This window comes from Lolium rigidum, chromosome 1, assembly GCF_022539505.1.
Source record: "Lolium rigidum isolate FL_2022 chromosome 1, APGP_CSIRO_Lrig_0.1, whole genome shotgun sequence".
Classification (NCBI taxonomy): Eukaryota; Viridiplantae; Streptophyta; class Magnoliopsida; order Poales; family Poaceae; genus Lolium; species Lolium rigidum.
This window is the reverse complement of record NC_061508.1, coordinates 47,376,426-47,393,174: the sequence shown is the minus strand read 5'-3', so window position 1 is coordinate 47,393,174 and position 16,749 is coordinate 47,376,426. Positions and strand designations below refer to the sequence as shown.

General features: G+C 48.9%; 1 protein-coding gene across 1 annotated transcript; it reads right to left on the bottom strand.

The window, feature by feature from the left end:
• Window positions 1-9,176: 9,176 nt before the first annotated feature.
• Window positions 9,177-10,704, bottom strand: LOC124672522. Its single transcript, XM_047208743.1, has one exon. It carries the CDS (start codon window positions 10,621-10,623, stop codon window positions 9,388-9,390), a length of 1,236 nt encoding a protein of 411 aa, XP_047064699.1. The 5' UTR covers window positions 10,624-10,704; the 3' UTR covers window positions 9,177-9,387.
• Window positions 10,705-16,749: the final 6,045 nt, after the last annotated feature.

Here is a 16,749-nt window from a genome sequence, read left to right as displayed (position 1 = left end):
AACCAGTAGCAATTTATGGCAAGCATGAGCATGAGCAAGCATTTTTTCATTTCATTATTGTTATGAGCATCAGCATGCCCACAGCAGCACAAATAAGCAGTAGCAGTTTATGGCAAGCATGCACTGGTTTAATTACTGTAACACACTAAATAGTATTGGCATAATCATGCACTTGATAATTGCAATATGGTTGTTCATTTAAAAAATACTACTTATTGCTATATCAACCAGTACCTACTTCATTTGCAAGTAGCATTAGGCATTTTCATTTGCATTTGCATTAGGCATTTGATAGATGGATCAATCATGTTGCTTTGTCCCTTGTTTCGTTCCATTTGACCACAATATTGCAGAATCTTTATTTCAAAATCTTTATTTGCAACCAGTAGCATTTTAAAATCTCTAGTGAGCATGAGCATGAGCATGAGAATTCGCCCTAACTAGCGGGAACCCTAAAGCATTTCAATTGGCAAACAGAGACTATGAACTCCAATGAACCCTAACGGGCGGGAACCCTAGCGGGGGGGGGGAAGGGGGAGGGAAGGGGAGAGGGGAGGGAAGGGGGGGGGGGGAAGGTGGAGGGAAGGAGAGAGGGAAGCTCACCGATGGTGACGGTAGCGACGACGGTGGCCTCTCCTCTTCCTCCTCGAGGTGCAGCGGCCTCCTCCTCCTCGATGTGCGGCGGCCTCCTTCTCGATCGGGTACGTCCTCGGCGGCGGCGTGGCGGTCCTCCTCCTCCTTGATCTGCGGCGGCGGCGTGGCGGTCCCCGTCCTCCTCCTCCTCGGCGGCAGCGGCGCTTGGTGGCGGCGGTGGTTGCGCTAGGGTGTGGGGAAGAAACTGCTAGTGTGGGGAGTGGGGAAGAGAGAGATGGGGGGAGAGCGAACCGCTCATTTCACCAAGTCGATAGAATGCTGTGGCGCACCTAGTTGTGCATGCGCCATAGAATTCCTTAATTCTGTGGCGCACCAAGCGGGACATGCGCCACGAGATTAAGGAATTCTATGGCGCATGCAGTACTAGGTGCGCCACGAATTTACGACTTGGTAAACAAACCGGGCTAATGTCGTGTTCGTCGTAAACACGAGCATTAGCCCAGTGGTTAAGCCCATCGGTAGGCTTGGGTAACCCGGGTTCGAACCCTGGTTGCCCCTACTTTTTCCCTTTTTAAAAATGTTTTTGTTACATTTTCAAGAAACAACACAACATTTAATAATAATTACTAGAGATTTTCAATTACAAATTACTTGTCTCACACACACATGTTCTTGTCTCTCTCACACACACATGCATGTACTTGTCACACACACATACACCAAAAAAAGATCTTCTTCGTCCCGGCTCCGAGCTCTAGCGCCGTCTCTTCGCAATCTTCTTGCCCTTTCGGTTGTTGGCGGTTGAATACTTTATACCGGCCACCTTGAGATTTCTTCGCGTGAATGGACAACCTTTAGAGGGTAGGGAGGTCTTCCTTCTTACTTTACTAGTAGTAGGCATGTCGAAGTGCTTGTCGAATTCCTCCTCCATCTTCGGGTCACCGTTCTTGTCCAAGTCTTCCTCGTTGGCGTCTCCTTGCATTCCTATGATGCTCCTCTTGCCCCTCCTCACGACAACACGGCTAGGCCTCGACGGATCGGTGATGAAGAAGCATTGGTCAACTTGGCTACCGAGTACCCATGGCTCATTTTTCGCGGATGCGTTCTTCGATTTTGCATCGGGTATAACCATGGTTGTGAAATATCGGCCTTCTTTTTCGACCTTCTTGGCCCATCTCACACGAAACATTGGCACCGTCTCTCCACAGTAATTGAGCTCCCATATCTCCTCGATCCTTCCAAAAAATCTTTCCTTGACATTAGTCTCGTCATCGGCGTATGACGAGCATAGTTACTCCCGAGTTTTGATTTTCACTATTTCTGTCCTTTTCCTCGGTGTAGAATCTGTAACCGTTGATGTCGTACCCTCGATAGGTCCTTACGTTATGCGCGGGTCCCTGTGATAAGGTGTATATGAGTTTTTCATCTTCGGTAGAAGGCGTATTTCTCCGTGCTTCAACCAGCTTGAGTTTGCTTGAACCAACGCGTGAAGTCTGGAGTTGTGCTTTTTGGTTACGTCTCCCATCTTCCTCGGCCGGCCCATATCGATGTAATTCTGCTCGACCATGCTTTTGTGCTCTTGCACGAAAGGTTCGGTCAGTTTTAAGTGTTGTAGCGCGACCCGGTGAGCCCCTGTCAAAGTCGTCGCGTCGATTTTCAATGCCGACATGGACTGAGCGGTAGCCCTCGCGGTGACCGACTCCAGCGAGCCTCCCGAGGTGCGTCCTGGGTGGTAGACCAACATGATCCTCGTCGTCCTCGGTGCTTAGATAATTCTGGCAGAAGGAGATGCACTCGTAGGTTAGAAACCCCTTGGCTTCGGTCGCTTCTTTCCCGGCGCTGGGCACTCCTTCCAATTTTTCAGAAGATCATCGATTTCTGCGCCGCTCCTCGGGCGTGGGGGTCCATCGGGCTCATCTTTACCATTGAACCGATCACCGCGTTTTCTCCACGGGTGATCCAAGCGAAGCCACCTTCGAGCACCTGGGTAGACGGTTTTCGAGGACCCGGGATCCCTTGGTAGTTGTAGATGCGGGGTATCGTCCATGCACTTCACACAGCCGTTGAATCCGTGGCCCACCCGGGCGGATACATATGCGTAACTGTGGATAGTCCGTGACCGTCGTGATCAACGCGGCTCTCATATCGAAATAAGTTCTAGTGTAGGCGTCCCACGTATGGGGTGGCGTCTTCCACAACGTGTCTAACTCCTCTTCAGCGAGCCCGAGATACAAATGCATGTCGACACCTGGTTCTTTCGGCCCCCGAATGAGAATACTCAGGTGTATGTACCTTTGCTTGGTGCACAGCCACGGGGTAGGTTGTAAGGCCATACAAACACAGAGCCAGGTGCTATGCGTGCTACTCCGGTTGCCGAACGGATTGAGTCCATCGGTGCTCATACCCAGCCTCGATGTTCCTTGCGTCGCCCCGAACCTAGGGAAGGCGATGTCCAATGTTTGCCACCGTCCCGGCGCTCGAAGGGTGTGTCGACATATAGCCCATCTCCGGATCTTCTTCGGGCTTCCGCCTTTCCTCGTGCCATTGCATGAGCTTTGCTTCCTTAGGGTCCACGAAATACCGCTGCAGTACGGGGAGTGATAGGAAAGTACCATACCACCTTTCGAGGTACCTTCTTGTTCCCAACCTTGTACCGTCCGTGGCCACACACCGGACATGTGGTTCTGTCCTTGTACTCGCACCTATAAATCACACAATCATTAATGCAGGCGTGGTATTTTTCGTGCGGTAGGTCAAGGGGACACACGACTTTCTTGGCCTCCTCGGTACTACTTGGCAATGTGTTCCCCTCCGGGAGACGATCGTGCCGTAATTTTAAGCTCTTGCTGAAGCTGGAATCGGTCCACTTGTTCTCGCGTCTTCATCTCGCAGGTAATCAAGCGTTACATGCAAGCGCGTATCCTGCGGACGACACCCGTGAAAGATCGGAGTCATCCCGTCTTTCTCCATTTGCGACAGCTTGGCTCTCTCTCTAGCCGCAACTCTATCGTTGCTCGTCTCCCGGAGGAGCAGATCTTGAACATGAGAGTCCCGCAAGGCCGAAATTAGCGTGGTCGCGCCGGAATCTTCTTCTTCATCATGATGATGTTCTCCGCCGGCATCTTCTTCTTCATGATGATCTTCTCCGTCGACTTCTTCTTCATGATGATAGTCCCCGTCGGCATGATGATAGTCTTCTTCATGATGATAGTCGTCTCGCTCGACATGGTCTTCATGCGCACCATTTGATGGGGCCGGCCGCGCCTCGGTTGTCTTGCATGAAACCGCGCCTCAGCAGGTGCTCCTCCAGCTTGTCCGGAATCAGGGTTGATCCAGCGCTCGAGTTTGCATGATCGACACGGACATCTTATCTCGGCGCCTATTGTTCCGAATCATGTCCTCCTTCGCGTCTATCTTGTATCTAGAGATTCGAGCGGAACTCATCGAGAGAACCATGCTTGCCTGCAAATGGTATACATAGAACAGGAAATTAGAACCGCACCAAATGCACACACATGCATGGAGTGGAAAAATTCGGCATGACCTCTCCTCAAAGTAGGACATATGGGTAGTGCAAAACTTGCCGAAACGGAAATGAATCAACATTTCGCCAAACATCCATGCACCACACCGGCACACACACAAGCGCTTCACCTGCAACAAGCATCCATACACACGACGGCCACACAAGATCTACAAGCATATGCATGTCTCCTCCAAGCATATGTATGTCTCCTCCAACTACTCACCTTCTAGATTCGATACCGAGACGAGACCGCGATCGATGACTTCGAGAGGAGGAGAGAGTATGGAGAGCCTTCTCCTCAACTCCAATTAAGTATCAACCAAAGTAAGTGTAATAAATACCCAAGCAAGTGAAAAGTGGAGTCAAAATGGTATGAGAGAGAAGGGGGGACGAGCTAGATGGAGGAAGAAGAATGGCTTGTGTAGTGTGGTAGGTGGGAGGTTGCTCACTTTTGTAGATCTGGTTCGCACCTCGTGGCGCACCAACCACGAGTGCGCCACAGAATAGCTTATTTCCGTGGCGCACCGACCGCAATGCGCCACGTAATCAACTTATTTCGTGGCGCACGTAACACGATGCGCCACGTAACACCTTATTTTTGTGGCGCACCGTCGCCGTGCGCCACGAAGAAGTAATTTCTGTGGCGCACCGAGGTTTGTGCGCCATAGAAATTGTAAAACCAATGATTGGGGGTAACAGGGTGTGGGGCCCACCAAGTTTTTGTGGCGCACGGTTTAGCAGTGCGCCACAAAATTAAGCTATTTCTGTGGCGCACCGAGCTTCGTGCGCCACAAAATAAGTTTCTGTGGCGCACCAAAAACGGTGTGCCACAAAACTAAGCTTCGCCTATAAGGGTTTTCCTACTAGTGCTAGTAGAGGAGGTCTCGACGACGGGTGTCGGAGAAGAGGAGCAGGTGGTGTAGTCGGGGAAGAGGCGAGTCTCGACGACGGGTGTCGGAGTAGAGTAGCAGGTGACGTAGTCGGGGAAGAGGCGAGGACGCTGGCGGCGAAGCTATAGTGTACGAAGACGTAGAAGGCGGCTAACCCGGCCGGTGACCGGGGGTGGTCATGCTGGACGCCTAGACGGGCGTTGCGGTGGTCGGCGAGCTCGACGCGACCTCGAAGTGGTTGGCTAGCCCGGCCGGCGACCTGGGGTGGGGCGCGGCGGCGGTACACGAAGTAGGCGAGGAAGACCCGGCCGGCGTGACGAAGACCATGCGCGGATGGAGGCGACCCGCGCCGAAGGGGCGGCGCTATGGTGGCCTCGGACATCGACGCGCGGGGGACGGCGAAGGCGACCGCGTGCGGCGACGCGACGGCCTAAGGGGCCGGCGTAGCTGCAGGGCGCGAGTCGGTGCAGCGCGGGACGCCGCCAGCGACGTACGTGCCTCAGAAGGCGCGTCGTTGGCTAGCAGCATGGACCAAAGGCGGCGGCGCTGCGACCCGAAGGGGCGACGCAGCGGCAACCCGATGCTCAATCGGTGGTATGATCGTGCTCGGGGACGTGCTTGGCGGAGACGTGTGCGGGGTCGGTTGATCAGACCGACGACGGCGCTACACGTGCCATGGCGTAGACTACGCGCCGCAGGCCGGAGTCGTTGGCGACGTTGTCGTTGATGTCCTGGGCGATGACGGCGAAGACGAACCGACGATGGAGACCGTGCAGGCGAAGGCGGCCGGCTGCGACACAAAAGGCGTCCCATGTGCATCGCGTGCAGCCGTGCCGCACAGTCGATGGAGGCGGTGCCAGGCCCGGTCAACCGGCTCTACGACCGGCCCGGTCGGCCCTGGTCCCGGTTGGACCGGCTACTAGACCGGACCAGCCAGCCACAATCCCGGTCATCCAGGGGGCTCCGCTCATCCGCCCGGTCAGACCGGCTGCTAGACCGGACCAGCCGGTCGCAGTCCCGGTCGTCCAGGGGGCTCCGCTCATCCTCCCGGTCAGCTGCCCGGTCAGACCGACTGACGGACCGGACAAGCCGGCCACCGTCCCGGTCAGACCGGCTGCTGGGCCGGACCGGCCGAGGCGGAGACGAGGCGGGCGAGCCGGCGTAGGGCGATGTCCAGGGGGCTCCGTTCATCCGCCCGGTCGGCGGCCCGGTCAGACCGGCGGCTGGACCGGACAAGCCGGCCACGGTCCCGGTCAAACCGGCTGCTAGGCCGGACCGGCCGAGGCGGAGACGACGCGGGCGAGCCGGCTGCGGCAGCCTACCAAGGCAGGCGCTACAGCCAGCCAGCGAGTCGACCGTGGTGGCCGGCGTAGGGCGGATGATGGAGGAGAGCCGGTGCAAAGTCGACGCCGAGGTTGGAGTAGAGGCGCGTGATGATGACGGCGGTGGGCAACTCAATCCGATCTATGATCGGTAAAACCAAAAAGAAAACACCGGTCGAGCGACCGGCGGAGCAAAAAGAAAACCAATCTACAGATTGGAAAAAAAAGACTCGAGGGCAGCGGATCAACAGATCGGCAGACGAACCCTCATACGGGTTGCGCGGTCCCCGGAGTAGGCCATGGAGATTGACCTCCCCGGGGGCGGCGCGGGCGGAAGCGCGGGCGGCGGCTAGGTCAAGGAGCGTGCCGCTCTGATACCATGTAAAAGGATAGAGAGGGAGAGAGATATGCGGAATATGTTGGATGTATTATTGAGCCTCATGGGCGAGTATAGGAGTACAAGCAGGGACCGACTTGGAGTAGAGGACAAGAAACAAATCTATCCCTACCTAATCTATCCCTAACCGTACGTATACCAAATATATCTCTAACAGCCCGTGCTCCAAAAATATGTCCACCTAATGAATAGAACATAGGGAGTAGATTTTCGCGAGGGGAGGCCACTGGCCATATGCATGCCAAATTTGGTGGAGTAGGAAAATGGAATGCCAATACATTTAGAAACAAAAGCGATAGTTTCTATAAGAAACATACATAAGCTCAAAAAAATGTGAAAAACAATCAGGTCTTTAGTAGGTAGGTAGACACTCATACATGTGAAATATGGAGAAAACATATCATTAATTATGAGCTGGGGAATATCACTATTAAATTATTGCATATTTGCATGTCAAGCTACACACTTTGTTGTAAAAAGAATCTTTATAATCAAATAAGCAAAAAACACACATGATATTTTTTTTTGTTACCAAATTTTACTTGTATATTTCTAGGGTCTCTATTATTTTTCAGAAACGTCATATTAAATTGTTTTCATATAAATCCAAGATCATATTAAAATTTTCTCTAGATTCCATCACTATTAAATACCACTAGACACAGGGGCAGACCCAACAAAAAAGATAAGTGGGGGCCTCTGGAGGCCTTGTGGCGAGTTGACTGGGAGCCGTTATAATAAATTATTGGTCTCCAAATCTTAAAAGCTTTAGATTGAATGCAAGTGAAGAAAAGATATCATAATTTTGATTCTCATAATCACTTTTGTATCGATGATGGTACTAGTATGCATACTGTAAAAACGAATCAAAACAACATGTTCCCCTCTGTTCTGTTAGGTATTAAAAGCAAACAATCTTATTTCCCAAGGTATCATGTCTATTCTTGGAAGATGGTATCATGTGGAACTTGAATGTAGAATAATAATAATAATAATAATAATAATAAGGCGAGAATGTAACCCGACAACAAAATGGATAACATCATCTTGGATTCAAATAATTTTTATATGAATGTTTGAGGGCTGGATCATCAATAATTTTTCTTCTAAGTTGTATGTTATTTGATTTGTAGAATTGAATCAGAAGGGTATTTTCTAAACTTTTCGTTGCATAATATTTTGTCGAATCTTTCTCCACTCAAGGCCTCTTTATTTGATTTGTAGGATTCCACAAACATAGGAATGTAAAAAGTGGACAACTATAGTGACATGCCCACTTGATTCCTACATGATCGTGATTGAACCAAAATGTGTTTGATTGCACCATGAAAAAGGCAAAAAAAATCTTTCAGTTACTAGGTATCTAGTTTCTACCTTTTTATCATTCATGCATTTTTGAAATCATACGAACCAAAGATGCCCTTAACAATTTCTCGTTTTTACAACCTCTTCTTTATGTGTATGTCCCATTGGTTAAGAGGGACAAAACTAGTGGGCTTTAAAGAATAAAAGTAGTGGTTTCCAACATAATATGCACTGAAAACCTTGTTGTCATATCACAAACAGAGGCCAGATGCCACTACATCACTTTCATATATATACAATATAAATTTCATCTCTTAATTAGTACCACTAGACATCAGCCCTTTCTTGGGATGCAGGGATGGAATTTTGGTGCAAGTAGCTTTAGAAAGAACGGAAGTGAATAAAAGAGCACATTATTCTGATTCTTATACACACTTCAACATCAATAATTCCCTCAAAAGAAAGAAAGAGACCCAGGCCGTGCGTCAAAATGTCCATTTTATTTGCATTGTGAAGTACTTTTCAGCGGAGCGCTCTTTCCCAAGATAAATGTAATGCAAAGAAAAACAATCCAGAGAAAGATTAGAATAAGCAATACTCTGTCCATTCCTATGAATAAAGCCCATATTCTTTTCTAAAATCAAGTAAATTTTCACCAAACTTTAAAAAAAATATAAGAAACAATTATATTGATAGATTGTATGATGTATTTAAAGTTGTTGATTCTGGTTTGAACATGTTAATGAGTTTTTCAAAGAACTTGATCAAACTTTAGGTAGTTCAAATTTTGGAAATAAATAAATATCTTATTCACTGGAACCAAGGTAGTAAAAACAAAAGAAAAAATATAACCCAAGAACCACACTCATTCCTATTCTTGTAGCTACGGCAATTGCCCTTGTGTGGCAAAAAAAAAGTAGATCAATGTGAGAGCAGAGATAATGTTATCTCCACAAACCACAGATATCTAAAAAAGAAAAAAAAAATCCAAACTCATCACCTTCTGCAAAGAAGAATTTGCATGCTAGTAGAGTACAATATTTATGTATTTCAGATTTGTGCCGAGACAGAATCTAGCCGAAGAACGAAAGTAAGAACAACCTTGATACTATACAATGATCGACAGCTGCTTTGCAAAGGTATTAACATGTTCTCACTTTTATAATCTCTATATTATGTGTACGCATGACCACATATACAAATATAGCACAATCAAGCTCAACAAAGAGGAGAAAATCAACACCAAGACATTGTTTGATTTATTTTTTTAGAAAAACGGAAAAGGAAAACCATCACCTCTTCTATGAACAAAGCGAGGGATGACGGCTAGAGCCTAGAGCAGAAGATTCTTCTCTACCCTTTGATCCCCGGCGGCGCCGCCACGCCGCGGCCGTGGTGCCACGAGTGCCCGCCGAGCCCTCTGGCCAGCCGCTGCAGCGGACTCAGTCGCGCGCACCCGACGATGCCCTCTGCCGCCGCTGCGGCGCTCTTGTCGCCGCCCTGCTTCTTGGGCAGCTTGTCCATGCTGCCGACTTTGATCATCGCCGGCGGCGGGCTCGCTTTCTCGGTTGACGCACCGGGCGCTGGCGAGCACTTGAATAGCGGGTCTTTGTTGATGCGGCCGCCTTCAGAGGAGCTCCGGAACAGGAGGAGGTCGCTGAGCCGCCACTTCCTCCACCCGGCGCTCTTGGAGGCCGGACGGGTGGTGAACGGGTCGGCTTTATGGGGCGGCGAACCTGACGCGACGCTGCTGCTCTTGTGTTTCCCGCCGAGCGGGGAGGGCGCCTTGGTTGCCTCCAGCAGCGCCGCCGCGAACGGGTCGAAGTCGGTGCCGGAGCCGACCCTGCTCCGTCGCCGGGGAGACCTCATCGTCATCGGCGATCGCGGCGACGACCCGACGCTCCCGCCGTCGAGCAGGCCAGGCGGCGGCTTCAGCGGCCTGATCTTTCCCTTGTCAGAGAGGTCGGAGCCCGTCTTCAGCAGGGGCAGAGGCTTGAGCGGCCGAATTCTACCCTTCTCGAACAGCTTGTCGGCCGTCGCCAGGCTCTCCGCCGGTGCGGTCTTGTCGGCGACGGTGCCGAACTCGAAGTCCGCGTCATCCCACGCAGCCGCCCCGCCGCCCATCCCGGCCTTGGGCGTCCCGGGCCTCTCCTCCCAGTCGAACGGCACGGCCGAGGCTCCCGTGGTGGAGTAGGACGAGCGCGGCTGAAACCCCTCGTCGTCGTCGTCTTCCTCATCTTCGTGGTCATCGCGGTTGCGGTCCGCGAATTGGGCGTATATGGCCGCGGCGCGCCTGGGGCTTGCGGGCGCGCTGGAGAAGTGCTGGAAAAGGTCGAAGGGGTTGGCGCCGGTGAGGCGCGGCGTGACCGGTGGCAGTTGGTCGAACGGATTCGGCGAAGGAGGCGCCGTCAGGAACGGGCTGCCCGCCGCCGCTGGCTCGACGGAGCCGAACGGGCTATCGGACCCGGCGGCGGCGAGGCGGCCGTGCGGGCTGGACGGCGCCGTGGCGTACGGGCTCGTGGCGGCGCTGTCGAGCCGGAAGTCCTGCCGCGGCAGCGGGGGTGAGGCGGGACGCATCATGACCTCCATTTTGACTTGGCTTCTACTTGGAGCTGGAGAGCTTGTGGAGTTCGTGGTGGTGGCGGGTTTATAGGCTCGTGGAGATGGAGGGAACCCGGAGCGAAGGAGGGAGCAGGGGAGAGAAATGGGAGGCGCACTTCAAATTAAATCTTCAACGCTGTGGACTCGTCTGAGTTGTCCCATTTCATTTCAAATAATAATATGCGGGCTGCTTCAAAAATAGAAATTTATTGTCTGAAAATGATATTGAAATAAGTCAAATGGATACAATATTGTCAGAGTTACAATGAAGATAATTCATAATAATAAACATTTTTTGTTATTTTGACTAACTATCAAAGTTTCACTTTAGAGGCTCTCTTAATTTCTAAAACATGGTATTTCGGAACAAAGACAATATCAACAAAGTTTCCACTATAGATATGAATACAGAAAAAAAAAATTCTAAGAACTAACAATGTTTTATAGACATATGCATAGGACACGAAAAGTATGCTCTATATATCCACAGTGTGACACGCCGACACATACAAGAGCTAAGAGATAAAGAGATGAAACCATCAACATCTTTTGCAAATTTGGTATTCTAAAATATTGTAACTCCTGGTACACAAATATTTCTGATGTGTATCCAGTGACAACTTTATTTCAACAATATCTTCGAAAACATACCAAATGTTGGTATGCCTGGATATTCGGCTTCTCAATTGTCATCAAGAGGCTTATAAAGTTGGAACCATATTTGTATTAAAATTACCACGGCACCTTTTTACAAAATAGCATTGACAACGTCTGTTTATTGCCCGGTAACAAAAGAGCTCGAAATAATTTATCGAAACATATACATATGGAAATGGATTTCAAGCCAACAATAAGAACGGTTTGCCACTCGAGCAAACTAGTTTGGGCTGCGAAACAATTCTACTATTCAAGATGTAGTATTTTGTTTAATTTACTCACATCCACTCGTTTGCACAAACTTACCTTGTGTATCCCTTCGCCGTCAGAGATCTACTCAAATTTATTACACACTTGGAAATTAATCTGCTTGCAAAGGGACTACAAACTTAACTTCCACTCATTTATAATTTCCGATTTTTTTTACTAAAAATATAGAAATAACTATCACTTAAAAAAATCAAATTTATGTTACTAGAACTGTCACGAGATGTTTTTATAATCCAAAATTACTTTGTTCAGAAATATAAATTTTAAATAAATTATACTAAACTGTGTTTTGAAGATCATGGTAGCGTCCAAAATTACCTATAGTGTGAGTGAGACATGGTATTTATTGATCCAAAGAAAAATCGAAACACGGCAGTTGATTCCGATTTCCAATTGAGTCTGTGTTTCTTTATGACTTCATCTCGAACTTTGTATGGTTATATTTGCTTTACTTGTAAAACTGGGCGAAAGGCTGTTTCAAGGAGTATTCAAAATCAACTATACTGTGAGTGAGACGGGGAATTTATTGATCCGAAAAAAAGAGGAGCACGGGCTAGTTGATTCCAATTGAGTGCGTGTTTCTTGCGCTTGGTGAGGACTCGGGACTCCTCCGGATATGTTAAGATAAATGAAAGTTTGCTGATAGGGATTGGTTCTCGCGAGCAATAAGAATGGTTTCGCTAATGTGATTTCCGTGGACCAGTCCGTGCTTCCTTTTTAAAGGGCATCCATTGATGATGACACGCACGCACGTAGGCTGGAGATAAACTAAGATCCGCAAGGAAACAGATGGCCACTTTCTGAATTCTCGTCAAACCGAACTCAAACTCAGATTGCTCATGTAGATTTCACGTGGCTGCTTACGCTGATGCGTGTTTGATTTCACACGTTATCGACATTAGGTTCAAGGTGATCTCGATTCTTACATGCTAAAATCTCGGTGACATGTTGCGTCTCCTTTTGTAACGTTCCGTTGAAACGGCAGGTGTGGAGGGTCAAGCCTTTGGCTTATGAGCTCAGGTCAGGGGTAAACTTTCCTGACAGAACCAAATCACGAAATTCAGAGGCAGGGATTAGATCATTGACATCTCAGGATTGAAACATTCAGATGTTATTTTGGTAAATAGAGGGTCCATCCTGCGTGGCAGTGCAATATCCTTACATAGTTCACCAAAAATGCATCTTGCATGCTTTGTGTCCATGTTGACACCCATCTTTATTTAAGTTGGTGGTTTTTTGAATTAATTTTAGTTATAAAATCCATTGAACTTCTTTGTAGCTTTTTTGTTTGGCTAGGCTTTAATCCGAAGATACATGGCCATCTGCACAAAGTTAAGGCCAATTGCATACTGATTAAGCGACTAATAAGTGTGACACTTTCTTAAAGAAATTTTCTCTTATATAAAAGTGCACATTTTAGGAGATTAGTAGGGGGCATGTCTCTATTTATATTCAGATTATGTGAGCACAGAACATTCCCCCGGATCCAGGCCTTCTGGCTATCTCATTTACGTTTGTCTCCTATAAAACAATTCCTAAGAAAAAAAAATCTTTGAACTTCTTTGAAGCTTTTTGTTTGTTTAGGCTTTAATCTGAAGATACATGGCCACTTGGACAATGTTAAGGCCAATTGCATACTGATTAAGCGCCTCAGTGTCTGACGCTTTCTTGAAGACAAAGGCTGTTGGCCCTGGACGGCCTAAATAGCAAGGCAATGGATTTGAGAGCTTCAAACATGGACTCTCGCTGATTATACTTTCTGAAGGGCCACGTTGCTGAGTAAATATATTGACACAAAAGAGAAAGGAATGTTCTAGTGACTAATGCTCATTGCCAGTTTCTGTGAAAGTTGTAACCTGAAATACCTATTCAATAGCCTTTTTTCATCCACATAAGAAGTACTGGACTAATCGTCAAGTGAGGCTATTTTATGAAAAAGAAAAGGACAAGGTAAAACAAAGAAAAGGCCATTGCCGTGTGCTTACTTTTCACAATAGCTCCTTGCTTGCCGTGAGCCGTTTGCTTCTTCTCTGTGGCCGTCTTTTGCCGACAGATGGAGACATGCTCCTAATAATCTCCTCAAATGTGTGGATATCTCCGAAGCGGTGCAGAATTGATACGCCGGCTGCCGGCATATGCCTCCCCCTGCCTTAGTCTCCGGCACGTAGACTCTGTGTGTGTGGTCATCCTGGAGAAGCTCTCTCTTCCGCTTATGATCAAATAACTGTCAACGCCCCACTTCGTCTCGCCATCATTCTTGCTCCCTCTCAACTCTCAAGTTGTCTCGCACGCTGCATTGACACGTCTACGTTGACCAGAAATGCGTTTTATACAGGGCACGGTGGGATAAATCAGCCAGTCGATTTCAGGGCCCTGAATACTATGCTTCTAGACGTTTTTCATATGTCGATGTCGTTTACTTCTCACAAACGCGAAGAACGAAAGCCAGCCACTATTCAGGTCGAGATGAACAGTGAAAAGGATCATGGGGCGTGTTGGGCCAAGAGTGCTCCCATTGGTTGCTGGAGTGCAGCAATGAAGCCCATCCTACTAAGCACAGGCCTCCGCTTTCGGCAGGATCACTATGATAATCACTCCTAGTAAGTATGTAAAATGTTATCCATTTCGAGATAGGCTGCTATGTCGTAAGTGTTGAGGTTCAGTGGTCTTTTATTGGTTGTTGCAACACCTCAGTTTGATCTATTATTTCTATGGAGAACGGCAAATAAAGTTAAATATAACAATAATGGGGGTGAATGTTGGTTGACCTGTCAGGTTTAACGGGAAACAAAAGACTGATAAGATTTAGTCAAAACAATGTTAAGGAGGAGCCCCACGAATCAACATCCGTGACCACCTCGTATGCAACTAACACGCCTTAATCGGGGGCACCAAAACCAACTCGTTGGTTTGGTCCCCTGTCGTCTGCGTCATATAAAGGGTGGAGACCCTGGCAGCGATCGATCTGATTGAGTTCACGATCGCATTTCTTGGCCTCCTACATCCCCACACCCCTATTGATCTAGGGAAGCACAACAGTGATGAGAAGATCAAACTACACTGTACTAGTGCTAGGGCAGTGCCGCTGGAAACCAGAGGGGATCGGGAGGATCTCCAGGTTGTCTGCTTCATCTACATCACCATTGCATCAAGCATGCGTCATGGAATCTTCAGCTCCTCGTAATGATCATCTATACCCTTTTGTTTTAGGCATCGCCTTGGCTCGCATCGGCCTAGCAATTTTCGGCCTGTTTGGTTACCTGGCCTCACCCGCGTTGTTGCAGGAACCGGTTCTCAAAGTACCCTCGGGCCAGGCCCTGGAGGAACTCCCGGATCAGCCGTTTCTAGCGAGCCACACTCTTCTTCGCACAACTCGACAACGTCGTGTTCCCGCCGAGCCACCGTGGGAGATGGCGCGAGGTGGCGCGGGACGACGAAATCCCGGCGGGATGAATTCGGTCACCGCGCTTGAAATTTCGCCACCGTATATAAGGGCGGCTCTCTCACCGCCAAGTCCAAATCATCCATTTCCCCCCATTTCGAGCTCATCCACCCTTCCCGATATAGCGACATGGCCGACTCTTTCTCACCCGCACGGTCGGCGAGGCTTGCAGCGACGATGGTGGCTGTAGCGGCGGCTACTGGCCATGGTCGTCTTCTTCCTCTGCATTGATGACTTCAGTTGTGGTAAGCTTCTGCAAACGCTAGCCTTAGATCTAGATCTTTTGGGTACACATGGGGGGTGAACGAGTCCATTGTAGGCCATTCCTTCATCGCCGGTTGAGGTTGTCCATGTTGCATCTGACTCTACCATGGGGGCGGTTGTCATCGTTGCACCAGACTCTTCCACTGGGATGGTGGTGTTGCCTGCATCTTCGCCAGGGTCCCCTGCTTCCCCGACCTCGGTGCTGCGTGTGGCTCCTCTGAATGTAAGGCCGCTCTTTCTTTTCTCGTTGTTCATTGATGTGGTAATGCTTAAGGATGTGGATGTGGATGTGGTAGTTTATTGATGTGCTACTGTTTAAGGATGTGGATGTGGTAGTGGTAGTTCATTCATGTGGTAGTGCTTAAGGATGTGGATGTGGATGTGGATGTGGGAAGTGGTAGTTCATTGATGTGCTAGTGTTTGTCATGTAGGCGATCATACCATTGAGCTCCCCTAATCTTTCTGCTCCTACTGTCAATGCTTACCAATATCTGATTTCAAGCAAACCTGCCATGGTTTGGAAACCTGAGCTTTCAGAGTTTGTGCTCAACCGGTTGGTTCAGCTCATCCGTAGCTGTGTCTTTTTTAACATGGGATTCAAAGATGGGCATATGAAGAAGGTAGTTGCTGATGTTCTTGCATTCGTTGGCATACATGTGACCACTCTTCAGCTCTACAACCATATCAGAAACTGGAGGACCAAGTGGAGTGTCATACTGAAGATGAAATACGATCACATTCTGGACTGGAGCGAACATGGTTGCTGCTTCTATGCTGCTGATGAAGAGACAAGGGATGAGTATATTCAGGTAGTAAGCATCATTGAGTTCCTTTATTGATCTGAAAGTATGTGATTGTCGTCCGCACTAGCAGTTGTTACTCGTGGATTGCAGCGCTACCCGAGGCATCGTCAGTACGTCGGGACCCCGATCACGAACTATGCTCAGATGAAGATGATCTTCACGCCTCGGTTTATCTGCAGAGCGCAGCTGTTCCAACCTAACTTGCTGGCCAGGGCAATCGACTTCATTGTAGACAACGGAGAAGAGTATGCCGAGTACCGTAAGCTGCAACCAGCGGAGAGGAGGAGGCGGCTTAGGACCTGGCTTCGCAAGCAGTTTCCTGCCTAGTGTTTCCGCTTCCTTCTTCATGATATTGATTTTGGGAGGTGCTCTCCTATCCCTCCATTAGCTAGGACTAACCTCACCACTCCAAGGGATACCACAACACGCTCATATTTGCAACTAAACAGGGTGTGGCCTACACAAGCAGAGCAGAAAGTAGTCGGCACCCAAATGGGTTTGCTTCCCTCTCCTGTGCAGAAAAGGCTGCCCAAACTACGAAACAATACGTGTTTCATGGCCCATGACCCGTTCGCGAGGCGAGCCCATCTCGTCCAGTGGTGCACTATTTAAGCCCATGCAACCAAACTCGCGTTCACACTCAAAACCCTCGCCTCCGTGGCACCGCCGGTTCCGATC